The sequence below is a fragment of the Falco punctatus genome (genome assembly GCF_963210335.1).
Source record: "Falco punctatus genome assembly, chromosome: 15".
NCBI lineage: Eukaryota > Metazoa > Chordata > Aves > Falconiformes > Falconidae > Falco > Falco punctatus.
Window position 1 is genome coordinate 19,733,105 of NC_137595.1, and position 14,898 is coordinate 19,748,002.

The following is a 14,898-nucleotide window of genomic DNA, read 5'->3' on the forward strand; positions in this document are numbered from 1 at the left end:
AATATTTCATAAATTGGCTATGTACCTGCATAAGTCTATCTATTAAATGTACAACTGAATTTGAATCTCCTTTTCATCTGAAAGCTGCCCTACTTGTGTTGAACAAAGGAGTGTCACCTAAACATTTTTGATTATTATGGTAATTTCAAAATTACCATTTTAGGTGACTGAATCAGTGCAGCACAAAAATACTGTTAATTTATAAATGTTGTCACTTTCTCAGGTTACAGAAGTGAATTTGAACAACATGTTGTGCCCAGCCGTCTCAGATCCTTTTTATGGGCCCTGGTATCGAATCTGGGCATCTGGACATCAGACTGTCATGACCATGACTCACGGGAAGCTTGTAATCCTGCTGTTTTACAGTGCTGTCCCCATCTTTAAATGTAGCGTGGACTTTCTTAGGCTCCCAACTAAGAAAATAGACTGAAATCTCTCCCCATGGAGCAGTGCATACAGGGAGCAGATACTTATACTGGAAAACAAAGAGGAGGGATGAGAGGACAGTTGTGTTTATACTTCTCCCCATGGTTTATTGCCTCAAAAACACCTCTGTAATGAAGCGAGGGTTTTTTTAACTGCTGTTTCTCACTGCCTATTGCCAATGGCAAAATTAGTGGCCTTATTCTGGAAAAGGTTCGTGTTTTATACATTTTGTGTAGATTACAGTAGAATCTTGCTAAGCCACCGTTTAAAATTAGGCCAGGATCTGTCCACATTCCAGCAAAGAGAGTGGCAGTGCTACCTCGTTTTGACTGATTTTTCATTAGATATAAGGGCACTTACATCATAGGACAGGAAATAAAGCTGAATTACAACTCTCCATTGATGTGAGCGGAACACGTGTTGAAGTGCATCATCCTGGCTTAACTCTTAGCACTGGAATGTTGCAAAATGGTCACAGTGAAACGATGTACGCTTCATCTCCCAGTTCTAAGTGCAAAACAGTGAGGTTCTACTGTATTTTCTTTAAGCTGGTTGAAAATGTTGGGGAACAATCTCTCATTCAAAAAAATTTTTTGTTTGTTTTTTCTTCCATCGACTACTTAATTTCTAAGCTGCTGTGGATGAATTATCTATCTGGCTAAGTCTCATCAGATCTTGATGCTTTGGAGATGCTTTTATTTGAGTGAGTGGAAAAACACCATGTTGAAATAATTTCAAAAAACCATATTATGTGTAAGCTATATTTCATCCGCTGTTCTGACCAGACTTTGAACAAAACTTTTTTTCCTTTAGCTTAGGTTGGAGAGGGAGTGGAAATACAAAGTCCAAAGTAAACATGAGTTTTCTTATTTTGACTTCCTAGCTTTTGAAACATTCCTTCTCTGTGTTCTACACTGATCCTCACTCACTAGAGTGGTTAGTGAAGAAAACCACCATGAAACTATGTTCTCTCGCTGCAGCTGTTAATACATTCTGGATACTGATTTTAAAATACAGATATAAAAAGGAACATGAAATCAGTGCAGGCCTCTACTGAAAAGCAAGTGTTCCAGTTTACTAGTATGACTAAATCTTCCTGTCAACATATCTTTTGGAAAACAGGATGTAGGTAGGCAGAATGATAAAGAGTAAACTGTGTGTACCTCTTCAAATTTTCCAAGGCTAGAGGAGCAGCTGTTGGACAGAAAGATGGGAAACCTTGAGTATGTTGCTCCAGATAGTTAATTGTGAATCTGTTACGCAGACTGTTGTGTTTCAGGGCTGCAGGAATTTTGTTGTACAGAAGTTTGTTGCAATTTATAGATTCATTGTGTTGTCAAAGCTGTGACTTGTAAGATAAACCAAAAACGATCATACCTCCTCCAGCTGGATCACCTGAAGATACATCCTGAAGTTAAGGTACAGTCATTTATACCTCAAGAAGGAAAAGTAAGAGTGAGAAGTGGTTTCTCCTTAAAAAAGAAAAATTTTCATTCGAGAGGGAATAAATGGCTACTTCAAATACTTTTACTCCGTAAGATTAAAAAAAAAAAAGTACAACTCAGTAGGAAATATATTGTCCCAATCTTTAATTTACAAACTGGTTTCTGGCTTTCTACCATTCCTTGCTGTGTATATATATATATACATAATAAATACACTGTACTCTTGCAACTCGTTAACATGCAACATATACCTAAACTATCCATCAAATGCATATAGCTAGTCTTAGTTAGACAGACTAGATGTCTCCATTTGTTTTTTAATCAAGTTCAACTTGAGGAAGCTAAGCACCTGATAATAAGTACTACCAGCATACAGAGTTAATTGTCAATTGTTGATCCTGCAAATGTCTAAGTATATAATGAATTTCATTGAGTAGTTTCACTGCTGCCTCAGTAAAGCCAGGCGTATGTTACTTCAGTATTTATGGAGTGGGGCCTAAAGAAAGAGTCTTTTGGTATTGAAGGCCTGAATCAGTCTGTGAAATATCACTTAATTAGCTGCTGAAGTGATCAAAGTTCTTGCGATTCATTTCAGCAGATTCAGTATTTCATGATGAAAGGGAGGATGTTGCTGGGAGATGCTAAGATGCATGGTGCTGGATGTTAGAGCGTGCCCCCTGTTAATAGACTTCACCTCCTATAAATAGCTGAATCAAATATACGGTGATTCTTCCTTCCCCATAGTTACTGTCAAGTGTATCATGGTTTATTTACTTGAGAATTTGGCAAAATGCCTTATGGTGGATTCAGTCCTGTTTAGGTGGAATGTTTGCTATTGCAATAGAATAACTTTAGCCAAATTTGGCAAGTGTTATTTAGCATTGTTATGTGCTTAACTTTACTTATGGGGGTTTTGGTTGTGGGTTTTTTATGTTTTTAAGAATCTTTCCTGTTTATTTTTCCTTCAGAATATCGTAGCTACTGGAAGAATTTCTGTGTTACATGAAATTAGCAGGTTTTTTGGGTTTTTTTGTTTAACTACAGCATTTCCTATCTATAGTCACCTGCTTTGGGGCATTCTAAATGAGTATAAAACAGCTGCTGTCTACCACCATTGACTGTCTCCGGTCAATTAAGACTGCAGAAGCATTTAAATAAGCCCAGGTGTCTCACTCAGTGCAGGCTCTTTGCTTGGAATGCAAAATTTGTGAGCTCTTCTGACCTGACTTCAAACTCAGTAGCAGGAATGGTGATGTTAAATATAGCTAACAGGAGGGAAATCCCTGGGGCAGTTTGGATGAAAGGATTCTTGGTGGAGCTGCACCACTTGTACCATTGACTTCGGTAGCAGAGCCGCTGTAAGTGATTGCTCTTGCCTCCCCTCCCACCCTGAATCATAGATGTCTGTTTCTGTCATGGTGCTGTGACTCGTGCTTTTCTCTGTTATGCTGGTCCAGTTGTTTTAAGTCATGCCATGAATTCAGGCATAATTTCCCAACGTGGAACATGCTGACAGAACTGCTCACGAAAGCCAACAGGACACGCACGGTTCCCTTCCAGACCTCACCTGGGCGGGTTCTGGAGGTTGTTGAACTCCTCTGTACCAATTTAAGTCACTAAAATGGCTAACTGAACAAGGTAATTCAGCAAAGCAGGAGAGAGGTAAACCAACTACCACACTCAATAAGGATTTTGGAAGTATTGGAGCTGCTGTAAAGAGTCGACTGGTACAACTGGGGTCAGGTGGGAGGGAAGGCAGTAGGACCTTCGCCTCTTTTTTTGACAGTAAGCTGTTGCTTCTTTGCTTGTTGTACAGTATCAGTGAAGCTGGCTGAATTAGAACAGAATCATTTAGGTTGGAAAAGACCCTTAAGATCAAGTCCAACCATTAGCCCAGCACTGCCAAGGCCACCACTAAACCCTGTCACTAAGTGCCACACCTACATGGCTTTTAAACACCTCCAGGGAACGTGACTCCACCACTTCCCTAGGCATTCTGTTCCAGTGCTGGAAAACCCTTTTGGTGAAGAATTTTTTCCTAATACCCAACCTAAACCTCCCCTGGTGCAACTTGAGGTTGTTTCTTCTTGTCCTGTTGGTTGTTCCTTGGGAGAAGAGACCACCCCCCACCCTATACCCCACCCCCCTTTCAGGTAGTTGTAGAGAGCAAGAGGGTCTCCCCTGAGCATCCTTTTCTCCAGGCTGAACACCCCCAATTCGCTCAGTCACTCCTCATAAGCCTTGTGCTCCAGCCCCTGCCCCAGCTCCGCTGTTCTCTGGATGCACTCTGGCCACCTTGGTGTCTTTCCTGTAGTGAGGGGCCCAAAAGTTAAATTATTCCCTCTCCCCTTGCCTGTTTTTGAAGACTCTTTAAACTTAGTATTTCATTTTGGTTTATGGTGTGGCGCCACAAGAAACTAAGAGCATAGCTGAGAGACAGGCTTCACAGGAGGTGAAGGTCAGGATGGGAGCAGAAAGGGAACGAACTTCTGAAGGTGGTGTCATGGAACTTTGCATCTTTTATTCCTCAGCTGTCTCTGGTATCTGTTCAGAATGTGCATCAGATACACCGACTTTGTTCAGCATGCAGGATATTGGTTTGAATGGGAAAGCAGAATACTTAATCTCCATTGGGGTTATTTATTCTCTTCCCTGGCAGAGGCTGATTTTCTTTTCCCTGAATGGTTTATTTTATAGGCAGTTATGCTATCCAGATGACTTCTTTGGTTGCTTTTATGCTTATTTATGCTGGAAATTAAAGAGCAAAACTATACTGCTATTCTTGAATCCTAACAGGCATTCTCCCCTGTGGTATTATGCACACAATCTAGGTCAAGAGAGCTTGAATCTGTTGCCCAGCACCTGGTGATGAGATTTGACATTGCAGCAGTGCAGTGCACCATTGAAAGGGTAGTCCTGGCCTCCCCTGGGCAAATGGTCCTACATCTTTTGTCACAGTGCTAACAGTAATGGGAGCAGCAGCTACGGGGCAGAGCAGGGGGTGGGCCAGAGAGCGGACAGGCTGTTCCTTTCAGCAGTGGCTTAAGCTGACTGTAAACTCTCGCCCTGATGGGGAGTGATGTGCTGCCCACCAGCGAGTCAGGCACAATACCAAAAAAAATTCTTGTGCAGCGCCAATGCCCAGACTTCACAGACACTGGTATGTAGTAAGGGGTCTGAGCAGAGCACTCCGCTCTCCTAATTTTTAATATTGTAGGTGTTTCAAACAAAAGAACCAAGGAGAATGACATTGATTACTCTTTCTGCCAGTGAATGACTGTCTAAATTTGCCTGCAAATGTACGCATAAATGAAGCATTAGTAACCACAATAAACTTGTTTCCTCATCAGTTTGTTTATGCAGCTTTAGAGTAAGTAGCCCTCCAAAGCAGAAAAGTGAGCTAGTAAAATTCCTGCACCCACCGTAACATCTGGCAACACAGCCTGTGTGTATTGAGATTATTGTGCCAAGGATTTAGCTGTCCAGGATACGTGCAGTGCTATTTTTCAAGGATGCGGTGTTTGAGCTGTATCTGTTTGTTCTAACTTCCTTCTATTTAAGCACCAAAGAAGAATTTGCATCTTGTTTCTTTGGAAGGATGAAACCTGACAGCTCTTGTACTTGGTTTCGGTTCAGCTTGTTGGGGATCGACAAATGCTGCTTATAAGCAACGCCTACTTGTGCTTAATCAGGTGCTGAAGTTGGGAGCCATGGGAAGTCACCCCATTTGCATACCTTAAGATTATAGAGTACCTCAGTGTAGTTTTATCCATCTGTTTCTGGCCACAATCAGGGTTTTGATATTTCTGTATATTTGATATCATTTTGTAAAGCCCAACTGTATTTTTCTTTCAGAAATGGCTATTTGCAACTGTTAAATTACTGTACTTTAATGTCCTAAGTCTTGCATCTAAACCAGAGACATTAATTTTCTAAGTAGCTATAGCTAATGGAAATAGAGACGTGCTGTTTTTTCTCAGTGTTGCAGTTGTTTCACTACAGGCAGATTCTTAGGAATTAAATTAGTCCTAATAGTTAACAAAGCTCTGAAAAGGCCAGAAACCAGGAAGAGGGCATATGCCAGCCCTGTTAGGAAGCTTGAGGTTTCTACAGGCAGACAGGTCAACTTTGATGTTTTCATTTTTACAGTGACAAGACTTATCTTTTGTGATCTCGTACTCAAAGTGATATTGCTGTAAATCTGTCTTGCAGCTTTTAGTGTAACTTGGTTAAAGCCAGGCTGTTTTTTAAATGATTTTATTTTTCTTCAGGGTCAATTTTGTACTTTTTTTAAATTATTTCTGCATTTACTGAGTCATTATCTCAATGCTGCAGAGGACACAGCAGGCAGAACAGCGAGCGCACCCGCACGCCTCCTGCTAACCCAACGGGGGTAGGGAGCTGGAGTTGCTCGGGCACTGGTCAGAAGCACCAAAGTGTCTTTGGAAACCTGCAGTTCCAGTGACCCAACCTGCCAGTTCAAGTGTGGCATTATCCAGGCACAGAACGGTATGGGCAAGGATGGAGTGGAGAGGCTCAACTGCCACATATGCTGTCAGTTCTGAATAATTTTTAAGAGTGTTACAAACTTTGTAAACTTTTTAATGTGCTAAAACTTGGTTATGAGGTTACATTTACAAATAAGGGGTAATTTGTGTACTTGTTTTTTGTATTTTGGTCTGATGTTTCTTCTTTGTGGTTGTGCCCTGAGTCCAGACCACTGGGCTAATAGTTGTTAAACCTTTGAATTAAAACAAATAAATTCATTTTAATGGCTACTGTACAGTTTTGTTATCATTCTAGTAGTGCCAGGCACTGTCTGTCTTGCTTAACTTTTTAGAACTAGTAAGAGAACCCAGATTGACTTTCCAGTTCAATTTGTAATATTAAAGAGAGGGACTTCAGTATCAGATTGCCCATCATCAAATCTGGTAAGAATATGGATTGTCCTGTCTTAAGCAGCCCGCCCTGCTAGGGGTAGCCTGCCTCGCACGTAGCAGTTTCTGTAAGCGACAACGACACTTACTGGGATTTCTGGATGTTTTAAGCATTTAGCTATGACCTGTGCCTGTTACCTGTCAATTGACACAAGCCAAGCCTGATTACCGGCAGATCTTGCTGTAGGACATAAATCCTTTAATCACTGTTTAAATAGTCCCTGTCCATGTCTTTCAGGTGAAGAGCTCAGGAAACGGTATTACAGTATTATGATGCTTTCTCTGTGCTTCCACTGTTCCTGCCCCGATTGTGGCAGTGTCTGTTACTTCCTCATCTATGTCTCTTTAGTAGGAGATGGAAGAACACGTACGGTTTTCAGCTTAAAACTTTGTTCAGAAAGCTACTGTAACTTACTCGGTCTCACACCACAGGGGAAGGCAAGGTAGTTTTGATGTGCTTCAGAAGTGTTCCTGGCTGTAATTAAAAATACATTTAGACAGACTGCAATGATGTTACCCAGGACATCTCAGACAAGCAGGTACTTCCAGGATCTGTACACAATGAAAAACAACATACTGGACATGCTCACCTGTATTATTGCGTTGTAGAAGTTTTCACAGAGCTGAGGAACAGAACCAATTCTCCACCGTAATTTCTTTTGAATAACAGAAAGACTAATACAACAGCTAAAGTAGAAATTGAGTATGAAGTGCCTTATGGAAACCCAAGGTGAACTAAACCAGCCATTTCCTTTTTTAGGCACTGCTAATTATCCCCTTTATCTCTCTACAACTCTGATTGTAAGTCAGGCTTTCATTGTTTAGTACCAACATCTGTGTAAGAATAAGCAAGTTTCCACCTCTGAAACATCCTTAATACCCAGCACTGTTTTGGTAGTTTGGTTTTTATAGTGTGATAACTAGACAGCTGGCTAAAGTAGCAAGAAGAGTGGGAAACTTCGGGCAGGAAGTTTTAACTAGCTACACATCTCAGTGGAGGTCAGTTTTAGGAAGGTTTTACCTAATTCAGACTAATGATACCCCATCTGTGAGATACTAAAACAACAATGGAAACTATTTACTTAAGCAAGTTTTCCTTTCAGAGTTTTTTTTCTTTTAAATCTTCTAAACCAAGGCTTCAAAGCAAGTGGAGTAATGGCTGCACCAACATCCAAAGGTTACATTGGTTTGTTTTCAAAGACTTTGCAACTACAGACAGGAGTTAGTCAAAGACAAACAAAACCACTTCTAAACTCAGATCTGAATTCCAGGGAGATGTTAGAAGTTTCTTGTTTTGTCACAGAAATTATCCTAAAAAGGACATATCTTTAACTCAGACTCAGTAGAAAACATCTCTCCGATCACTAGAATTTGGCTCAGGGAATGAAGTTCTCCGAGTCAGTTTTACCTGTCTGGGTACTTTGCTCTGTCATCAGCTGGACTGTGGCTTCGTTGCTTCGCAGGACCACACGCCTTCCCTTCTCAAATAAAACATCTCTTGGGTATCAGCACAACCACCCGTGCCAGCACGGAGGGGCAGCGCTGCTCCCAAGGCAGAGCTACCGCAGGGACGCTGAAAGCTGCTGTGGACAGTTAAAGCTGTTAATGAACTCACGGTTCTGGTGTGCCGTTCTCGTGATCTGCTGAAGTAAAACAATTTAAAAATAGCACCACTGTGTTAAGGCTAAAAGCTTCTGAGGAAGGGGGAAAGACTTCTTCCCTGGCCCACCGTACTTTGCAGGATTGCCCTAAGTCGGCACAAGCTCTACACTCATTTCCATAAAATTTGGTCAACTGCACAGTCGACACCTTAGGTATAAAAAAATCCCTCGTGGCACAGCAAGCCTAGATACTCTTTAAAAGTCACACCTACTACTGTAACAGTAATAGGAAGAAAGTGCATTGAAATTATTTTAGGTGATATTTCAAGATATTCTTCAGTACACACCTTGCCACATTCTTGTAACACATCATAACGTTGCTACAAGTAGCGTAGGTGATGTGTTGGTTACACCAGTATAACTGGTTCTGCAGCAACGTCTTGCTTCAAAAGGCTGAAAGCATTTCCCCCTCTCAGAGGGCAAGGAGCCCAAGCCTGGACAAAATTCCCTGTTTAACGTTAAGATATAAAAAGTACAAAACTGAACTGATTCCAAATACTGATATAAATACTGATACAAGTGATACAACTGCTATAAATGCTGATTTAACTTGGAGTGTGTACTGACTCACAAATTACACCGAAAGCTGCATGCACCTGTCCACAATCTGTTCCTACAGCAGGCAAAATGGAAAGACAGTTAATCACAGGAAAATATTTCTAACACATCATTAACCTTTACCAGTAACACTAAGTGCAAACGCTTAAAGAAAAAAACTGACCAAGCCGCACAATTCAGCAGAGAAACATAAAAAGAAATGGTGATTCTTCTTCCTTATTTTATTGGGTAAATGATTTAAAAGGTAATAACAATAGTGTTAAAACTACTACAATATCTTTCCACAGCCATATCTCACAGACCCACAGATAACCTTCTATAATCTTTTTTTTTTTCTTTTTCCTCATTTTTCTTTTTTTAAGCCGTACTTATATTAAAATACCCATTTCAACAGTTTCTTCACACTAATAGCAATTAAATGTGGAAGGAAGGAGGATCTAGTTATAAAGGAAGGGGGTTCAGGTAATCTGTGATATTATTGTAATCAATCAAGTTACTAAGGAAGGAAGGAAAAGACGGAGGCCTTCCAAGCTACTCCAGGTAGCTCTGAGCCCATCGTGTGTCACCATTGCATTAAAGATAACTCAAGATGCTGGTGAACAATTTAAAGAATTTTTTTTTTTTTTTGTAACATATAAAACACTAAAATAACTTAGAAACTAGATCCAAATATCTTGAAAAGAATCAACTTTGATATACAAAAACAGTCATAAGTTGTTACAAAAGTTCCAAACAAAAGTTTGTTTTCTCAGTGCGTTTATGTACCAGCACAATTACTGGGTCCAGAGCAAAGAAAGAGGTTTTTCTTTTTTATTTTTTCTTTAACAGTAATAAAAAACGAGGAAAACATATCTTTGTCTATAAAGAATCATTGCTGGTCTTAAGAATAAATGTAACCAGAAACCCTTAAATCTGAGAGGCACACTTTGGGTTTCTCTTTTTTTTTTTTTTTTTTTTTTTTAAACCTTTTTTTTTTTTTAACATAAAAGGAAAGTCACCAGTTTATTTAAATGGAGGAGATATTCAGACTCCCCAAATAAACTTAATTCAATTAACATCACTAGCAAAAATCAGTTAGAAACTGTACAAAAATAAAAAAGTTAACACATTTAATCCTGCAGGGATTTTGTAAGGACTGGAAGGCAGGCTTTAGGAGCAGCATTTGGGCATGGCTGGAGGCTTCTTTGGTTCGATCTAACACACATAAGAGATGTAACCTACTCCAGACAACAATTTTAAAAACCCGCACGTTTGAAGACAAGTAAAGAGGTCCGTATACAAACGCCAGGGTGTGCAAATGGATTTGACGGCCTTGATTTCATAGTGTATCTGAGGTCAGAACTCTAGTGTGCCCTCCCCCTGCTACGATCAGCGCTGGGGTTGAGATGGTGAGGAGTCCGTGCTACAGCAGGCTGGGCAGAAGGAAGGCCACTTGAAGCACGACTGAGTAATAGTTTCATGTCAAGTCTACGGTTTCGTTGTCTAACTCAGTTTACAGAAGAGGGTTTTTAGGAACATTAAGCAAAAGAATTCAAAAAAACCCCAACAATCTCTTTAATGGAATAAGGCAAACTGAGTAATGCTCGTAAAAAATCAGCATTCCAACTTAAAAAACAGAAATACGCTGCTTGGTTGTACCTTAACTTCTTATAGAGTACCCCAAATTACAAAAAGAAACAGATTGAAAAATCTGTATCTAAACCCAGCAATATATCTAAAAGGGTACTAAACATAACTATGAGGGAATGACATTTGCGAGAGCAATTGTTGATCAGCTTTACGCAAACAGACCTATTCTGTCCCAGTGCATGCCACAGTGAACTGCACGTTTTGTACAAACAAACCCACAATTACACAGAAACAATCCATAGCAATTTCAGCACTTGCATGCTGAGGAGGTAGGTGCCCTAGAAACACTGTAGATTGAGTATTCCAATCTTTTTTAAAAAAATATCATACAATCTGATTGACCACAGACTCTGTAACAGTTTTTTTTAATTAGTGATACAAAACTCTGGTCCAGAAGGGTCTGGCATTAACTCATTTCAAAAGCACACCTTTACAGTTTGTATAACACCCTTTTAACTATATTTTTAAGCAACAGCTACTAAGAGATAGACAAAAATGCAGTGTGCATTATGCTGTATACAAAAAGGAGACAAAACTATCCTTTTCTCCCCCAAGCCATGGTGGGAAGTATTGCTGACCTTGTCCTTAAAAACCTGCAGGATTGTTTATTCATCAGTATATCATTATTACACTGGTAAGAAATTCTGTATAACATCTGCATATATCGAAGATTTTTTAAAAAATCTGATATGATTTTAGATCCGCATGACCAGTCACGTGACCTGCTTGAGGTTGATTAGCACCTTTCAATACATATATATTTTTATCTATAATAGATCTTTTTAAAAAACTTATAACAATGAGCTCATACAGAAGCATGAGCATGCTGTAACGAGATGACAGATAAAGATGGGGTTGGATGACTTTTTTTTTTTTTTTTTTTTGCAGAACAATTCAGTTTGTGCTCAGTTTCCCTATAAGGGCAAGAAAAAAAAAAAATCGCAACACAACTCTATCAGGTAGCCACTTGTTCACAATTTCCACTTGAAGACTAATCCATTTAAAAGTGTTCCCCAAGTAGAAACAAGACAACAGTATCATCCAAAATAGCCTCTGTATAAACATCTATTAATTTTTGCAGCTTCTGGCTGGCATCTCTTGGCTCCTGAAATTTCAGGCCCTCTGCTTATAAATTAAGGCATCACAACTGAAAATGTTAATATTTGGACATCAAATGCTGTGGATGAAGGAAAACCAAAGACCTTCTACAAGAAGTGGCAAAGCTAACCTCACATAAGGGATGAGCATAATTTATCCATATCTGTTTTTGGAGCCCTACTGAAACATTTTTATAATTAATCTGTTTTTTTAAAACTGAATTTTAATTAACTATTTTAATTTTACGTATCTATATATTTACAAACATTCATTATTCAAAATAACTGGAATTTATGCTTACTGTGGTTTACTCACGCATATTAGGAAGGTCTTTTCTGTAATAGATGGCGTATATCGTCCCCTAGAAGATGCACTGAACTACAACTGGTATTAGTGGGAGTTCTGCAGGCACACGAGCAAGGAGCTTGCTCCTACCACATACCGGGCTTGCAAATATACCACGCATACCTTTTGCTAAATCCTATTTTTACAGCAGGAAAAAGTTCCAATCAGTTCTCTTTCTTCTACCATGTGGAGGGGCATCAGAATTATTACACAGTACTTTACAGCTCTCAAGTATTATTCCTGTAATAGATGAAAACATGTAAAATTACGGCATACTTGTCCTGTGCTCTTTCACAACAGTCTTTTTTTAAACAATAGTGAAATATCTACCTATTCACGACTTGATAAAACTCAATAAGTTCAAAAGCAGAAGAAAACAAAACAGGGATTTTTCTTTCCCAAAACAGGATTGATATATATAAAAAAAAAAATTTCTCACTTAAAAAAAAAAATCCCCCAAAACCTGACACCAGAGCAGACTCAATAGTTTGCTAGAATGTCCAGTGTATTTGCTATATTTTTCCTGTGAATTTTATATAGAAGTATATAGTTATGTCATAGTCAAAAGGCACTAAATCTAAATCCATTTTCTTCCTAATATGACATCTGCTACGCACCAACCTGTTCTTAAAAACAAATGTCACTCCTAATTTGAGATCATCAGAAAGGCATCGTCTCATTACAAATGCATTACTATGAGTACTCTCGACAGGGCTGGATTGCCCTTGATTCCCAGCATGGAACCGGAGGCAGAGGCACCTGGTAGCCTACTGGATTATGTCATGCCCTATCAATTAGGCCACTTGATTCTGAACATGCTGCTATGTTAACATCACCTCTCACTGTACACGTTAATCGCTTCTCTTCATCCAAAAAAGCATTTTGTCTGTCAGCCTTGACATGGTGGCTGTATGTGCTGGATCTGGAGATCATGTACAATAGCTACATGAAACCTTGACGGTGGGGTTGAGATATTGTACACACAACGTTATCAAGAACGTTATGAAAATGCAATTCATTGTCTAGTAGAATACCTGAATCTGATATGTTTCATTCCCTGTCACACCTATTAATGCAAAAGCCATGAATGCCTTTTTACTAAGCAAAGCATCCCTAACTGTAATCCTTAAACTCTTCCTTCCATCCACAGTCACAGAAAGCCTTGATTGATATAATTCAATGTTAATGAAGTAGAAATTTAAAATTTCATAAAAAACCCAAGGGCTATATATGCTGCAAAAAAATCTGCAGTGACTCAATAATAAAAAAAGTATGGGATCTTTGTAATAATGTAGTTTTCCCTCCCGTTGCCATGATGAGCTTAACCAACTAAGCAGCCTCAACATGGCAACGGAAACTATCATCATAAAATGGTACAGTAATAGAGATAGCTAGACCAAGAAGGGGCAGGGTCTCCTGGGAAGAGGTCTGCAGAGAGGTCCAGTGACTGGTCATGCGGCTCAGTGTCAGGAATAATGGTTGTATGGTGGAAGGGGGTGCCCAATACCATTTTGGAAGTGATGATGCTGACGATGGGCAAGGTACTCTGTGTAGCTCATCGTCATCTTCTCACTACGGTACCTAGAAAAAAGCAAAGCAGCAAACTCAAGAACTGTTACCAGAAAGCTCCAAGTAGCTCTAAAAATACTGCACTAGTGGTATGTTTGATGATTACAGCTCTGTACTTCTGATGTTAGGAGTAAAACTAACTTCGGTTGCACAAAGGCAGGGAGAGAACCATCATGGCTGTCAGGGGCATTCTTGAATCACGTGACAAATCACACCATAAGTGCTTACGATAAATACTTTAAGCAAACAGAACTGTCAAAAATTGTTGCCTATAATGTTGCTCGAAGTAGAGGGAATAAAAACTCATTTATTGAGAATGCCTGTATCCTCAGCCAGCGCTCTACGTCAAACCTAGGAGAAAAATGTAAACAAGCACTACAGATTTTTTGGGCTGTTTTTAAACAATCAATATCAATTGTCTGCCAAATTCTGCTTTTAAAATAATCCCAACTACATTAAAGGGAACTGCATTCTTTTCAGACTAGAATCATAGCATACCTCGTTGGAAAGGACCCGTAAGGACCATCGAATCCAACTCCCTGCTCCTCGCAGGACTACCTAAAACTAAACCACATGACTAAGCATCGTCCAGATGCTCCTTGAACTCTGACAGGTTTGGTGCTGTGACCACTTCCCTGGGAAGCCTGTTCCAGTGACCAACTGCCCTCTCAGTGAAGAACCTTTTCCTAATGGCCACTCTGAACTTCCCTGGCGCAGCTTCACTCCATTTCCTCGTGTCCTATCGCTGGTCACCAGACAGCAGCACCTCCCGCCCCGCTGCCTCCTGTGAGGAAGGTGTAGGCTGTGATGCGGGTGCCCCTGGGCCGTGAGGGAGCCTCTGGGCCGTGAGGGCATCCCCGGGCCATTTGGGGGGGCCCTGGGCCATAAGGGCACCCTTGGGCCATGAGGGAGCCCCTGGGCCATGGTGGGGGGCCTGGGCCGTGAGGGAGCCCCTGGGCCGTGAGGGGGAAGCTGGGCCATGGGGGTGCCCCTGGGCCTTTTCTCCAAGCTGCACAAGCCAGCTGCCCCTCGCCCCCAGGACCGTCCACCCTCCTGGCCGCCCCCTCCGGACACACTCCCGGAGCTGGATGCTCCCCCGCACCGAGGCGCCCAAAGCTGCCCACAGAGCCGCGGGGCCGCGCCAGCACGGAGCAGCGGGACAGTCGCCCCCCGGCCGGCTACTGTGCGGCACCTGGCGCAGCCCAGGGCACCGCAGCCCTTTGGGCTGCC

The 14,898-nt window shown here is 40.7% G+C and overlaps 2 protein-coding genes across 10 annotated transcripts in view; one reads left to right on the top strand and one right to left on the bottom strand.

Annotated features, from left to right (window-relative positions):
- TMEM164 (transmembrane protein 164) overlaps positions 1-6,654 on the top strand; it is a 46,673-nt gene extending 40,019 nt beyond the window's left edge. For both annotated transcript variants that reach the window (XM_080365924.1, XM_080365923.1), the window contains exon 7: positions 224-6,654. In XM_080365924.1, the coding sequence (XP_080222050.1) occupies positions 224-430 (207 nt within the window). In that variant the 3' untranslated portion in view covers positions 431-6,654. The remainder of the gene's footprint in view (positions 1-223) is intronic.
- The window catches only part of AMMECR1 (AMMECR nuclear protein 1), an 89,227-nt gene continuing 77,124 nt past the window's right edge, over positions 2,796-14,898 (bottom strand). For 2 of the 8 annotated variants that reach the window (XM_080365920.1, XM_080365918.1), the window contains 2 exons: positions 13,607-13,680; positions 9,228-12,339 (listed from right to left, as the gene is read on the bottom strand). In XM_080365920.1, coding sequence (XP_080222046.1) covers positions 12,242-12,339; positions 13,607-13,680 — 172 coding nt within the window. In that variant the 3' untranslated portion in view covers positions 9,228-12,241. Of the gene's footprint in view, positions 8,452-9,227; positions 13,681-14,898 lie in introns of those variants that run through there. The other 6 variants (XM_080365921.1, XM_080365922.1, XR_013923871.1 and 3 more) reach the window with 5 other exon arrangements.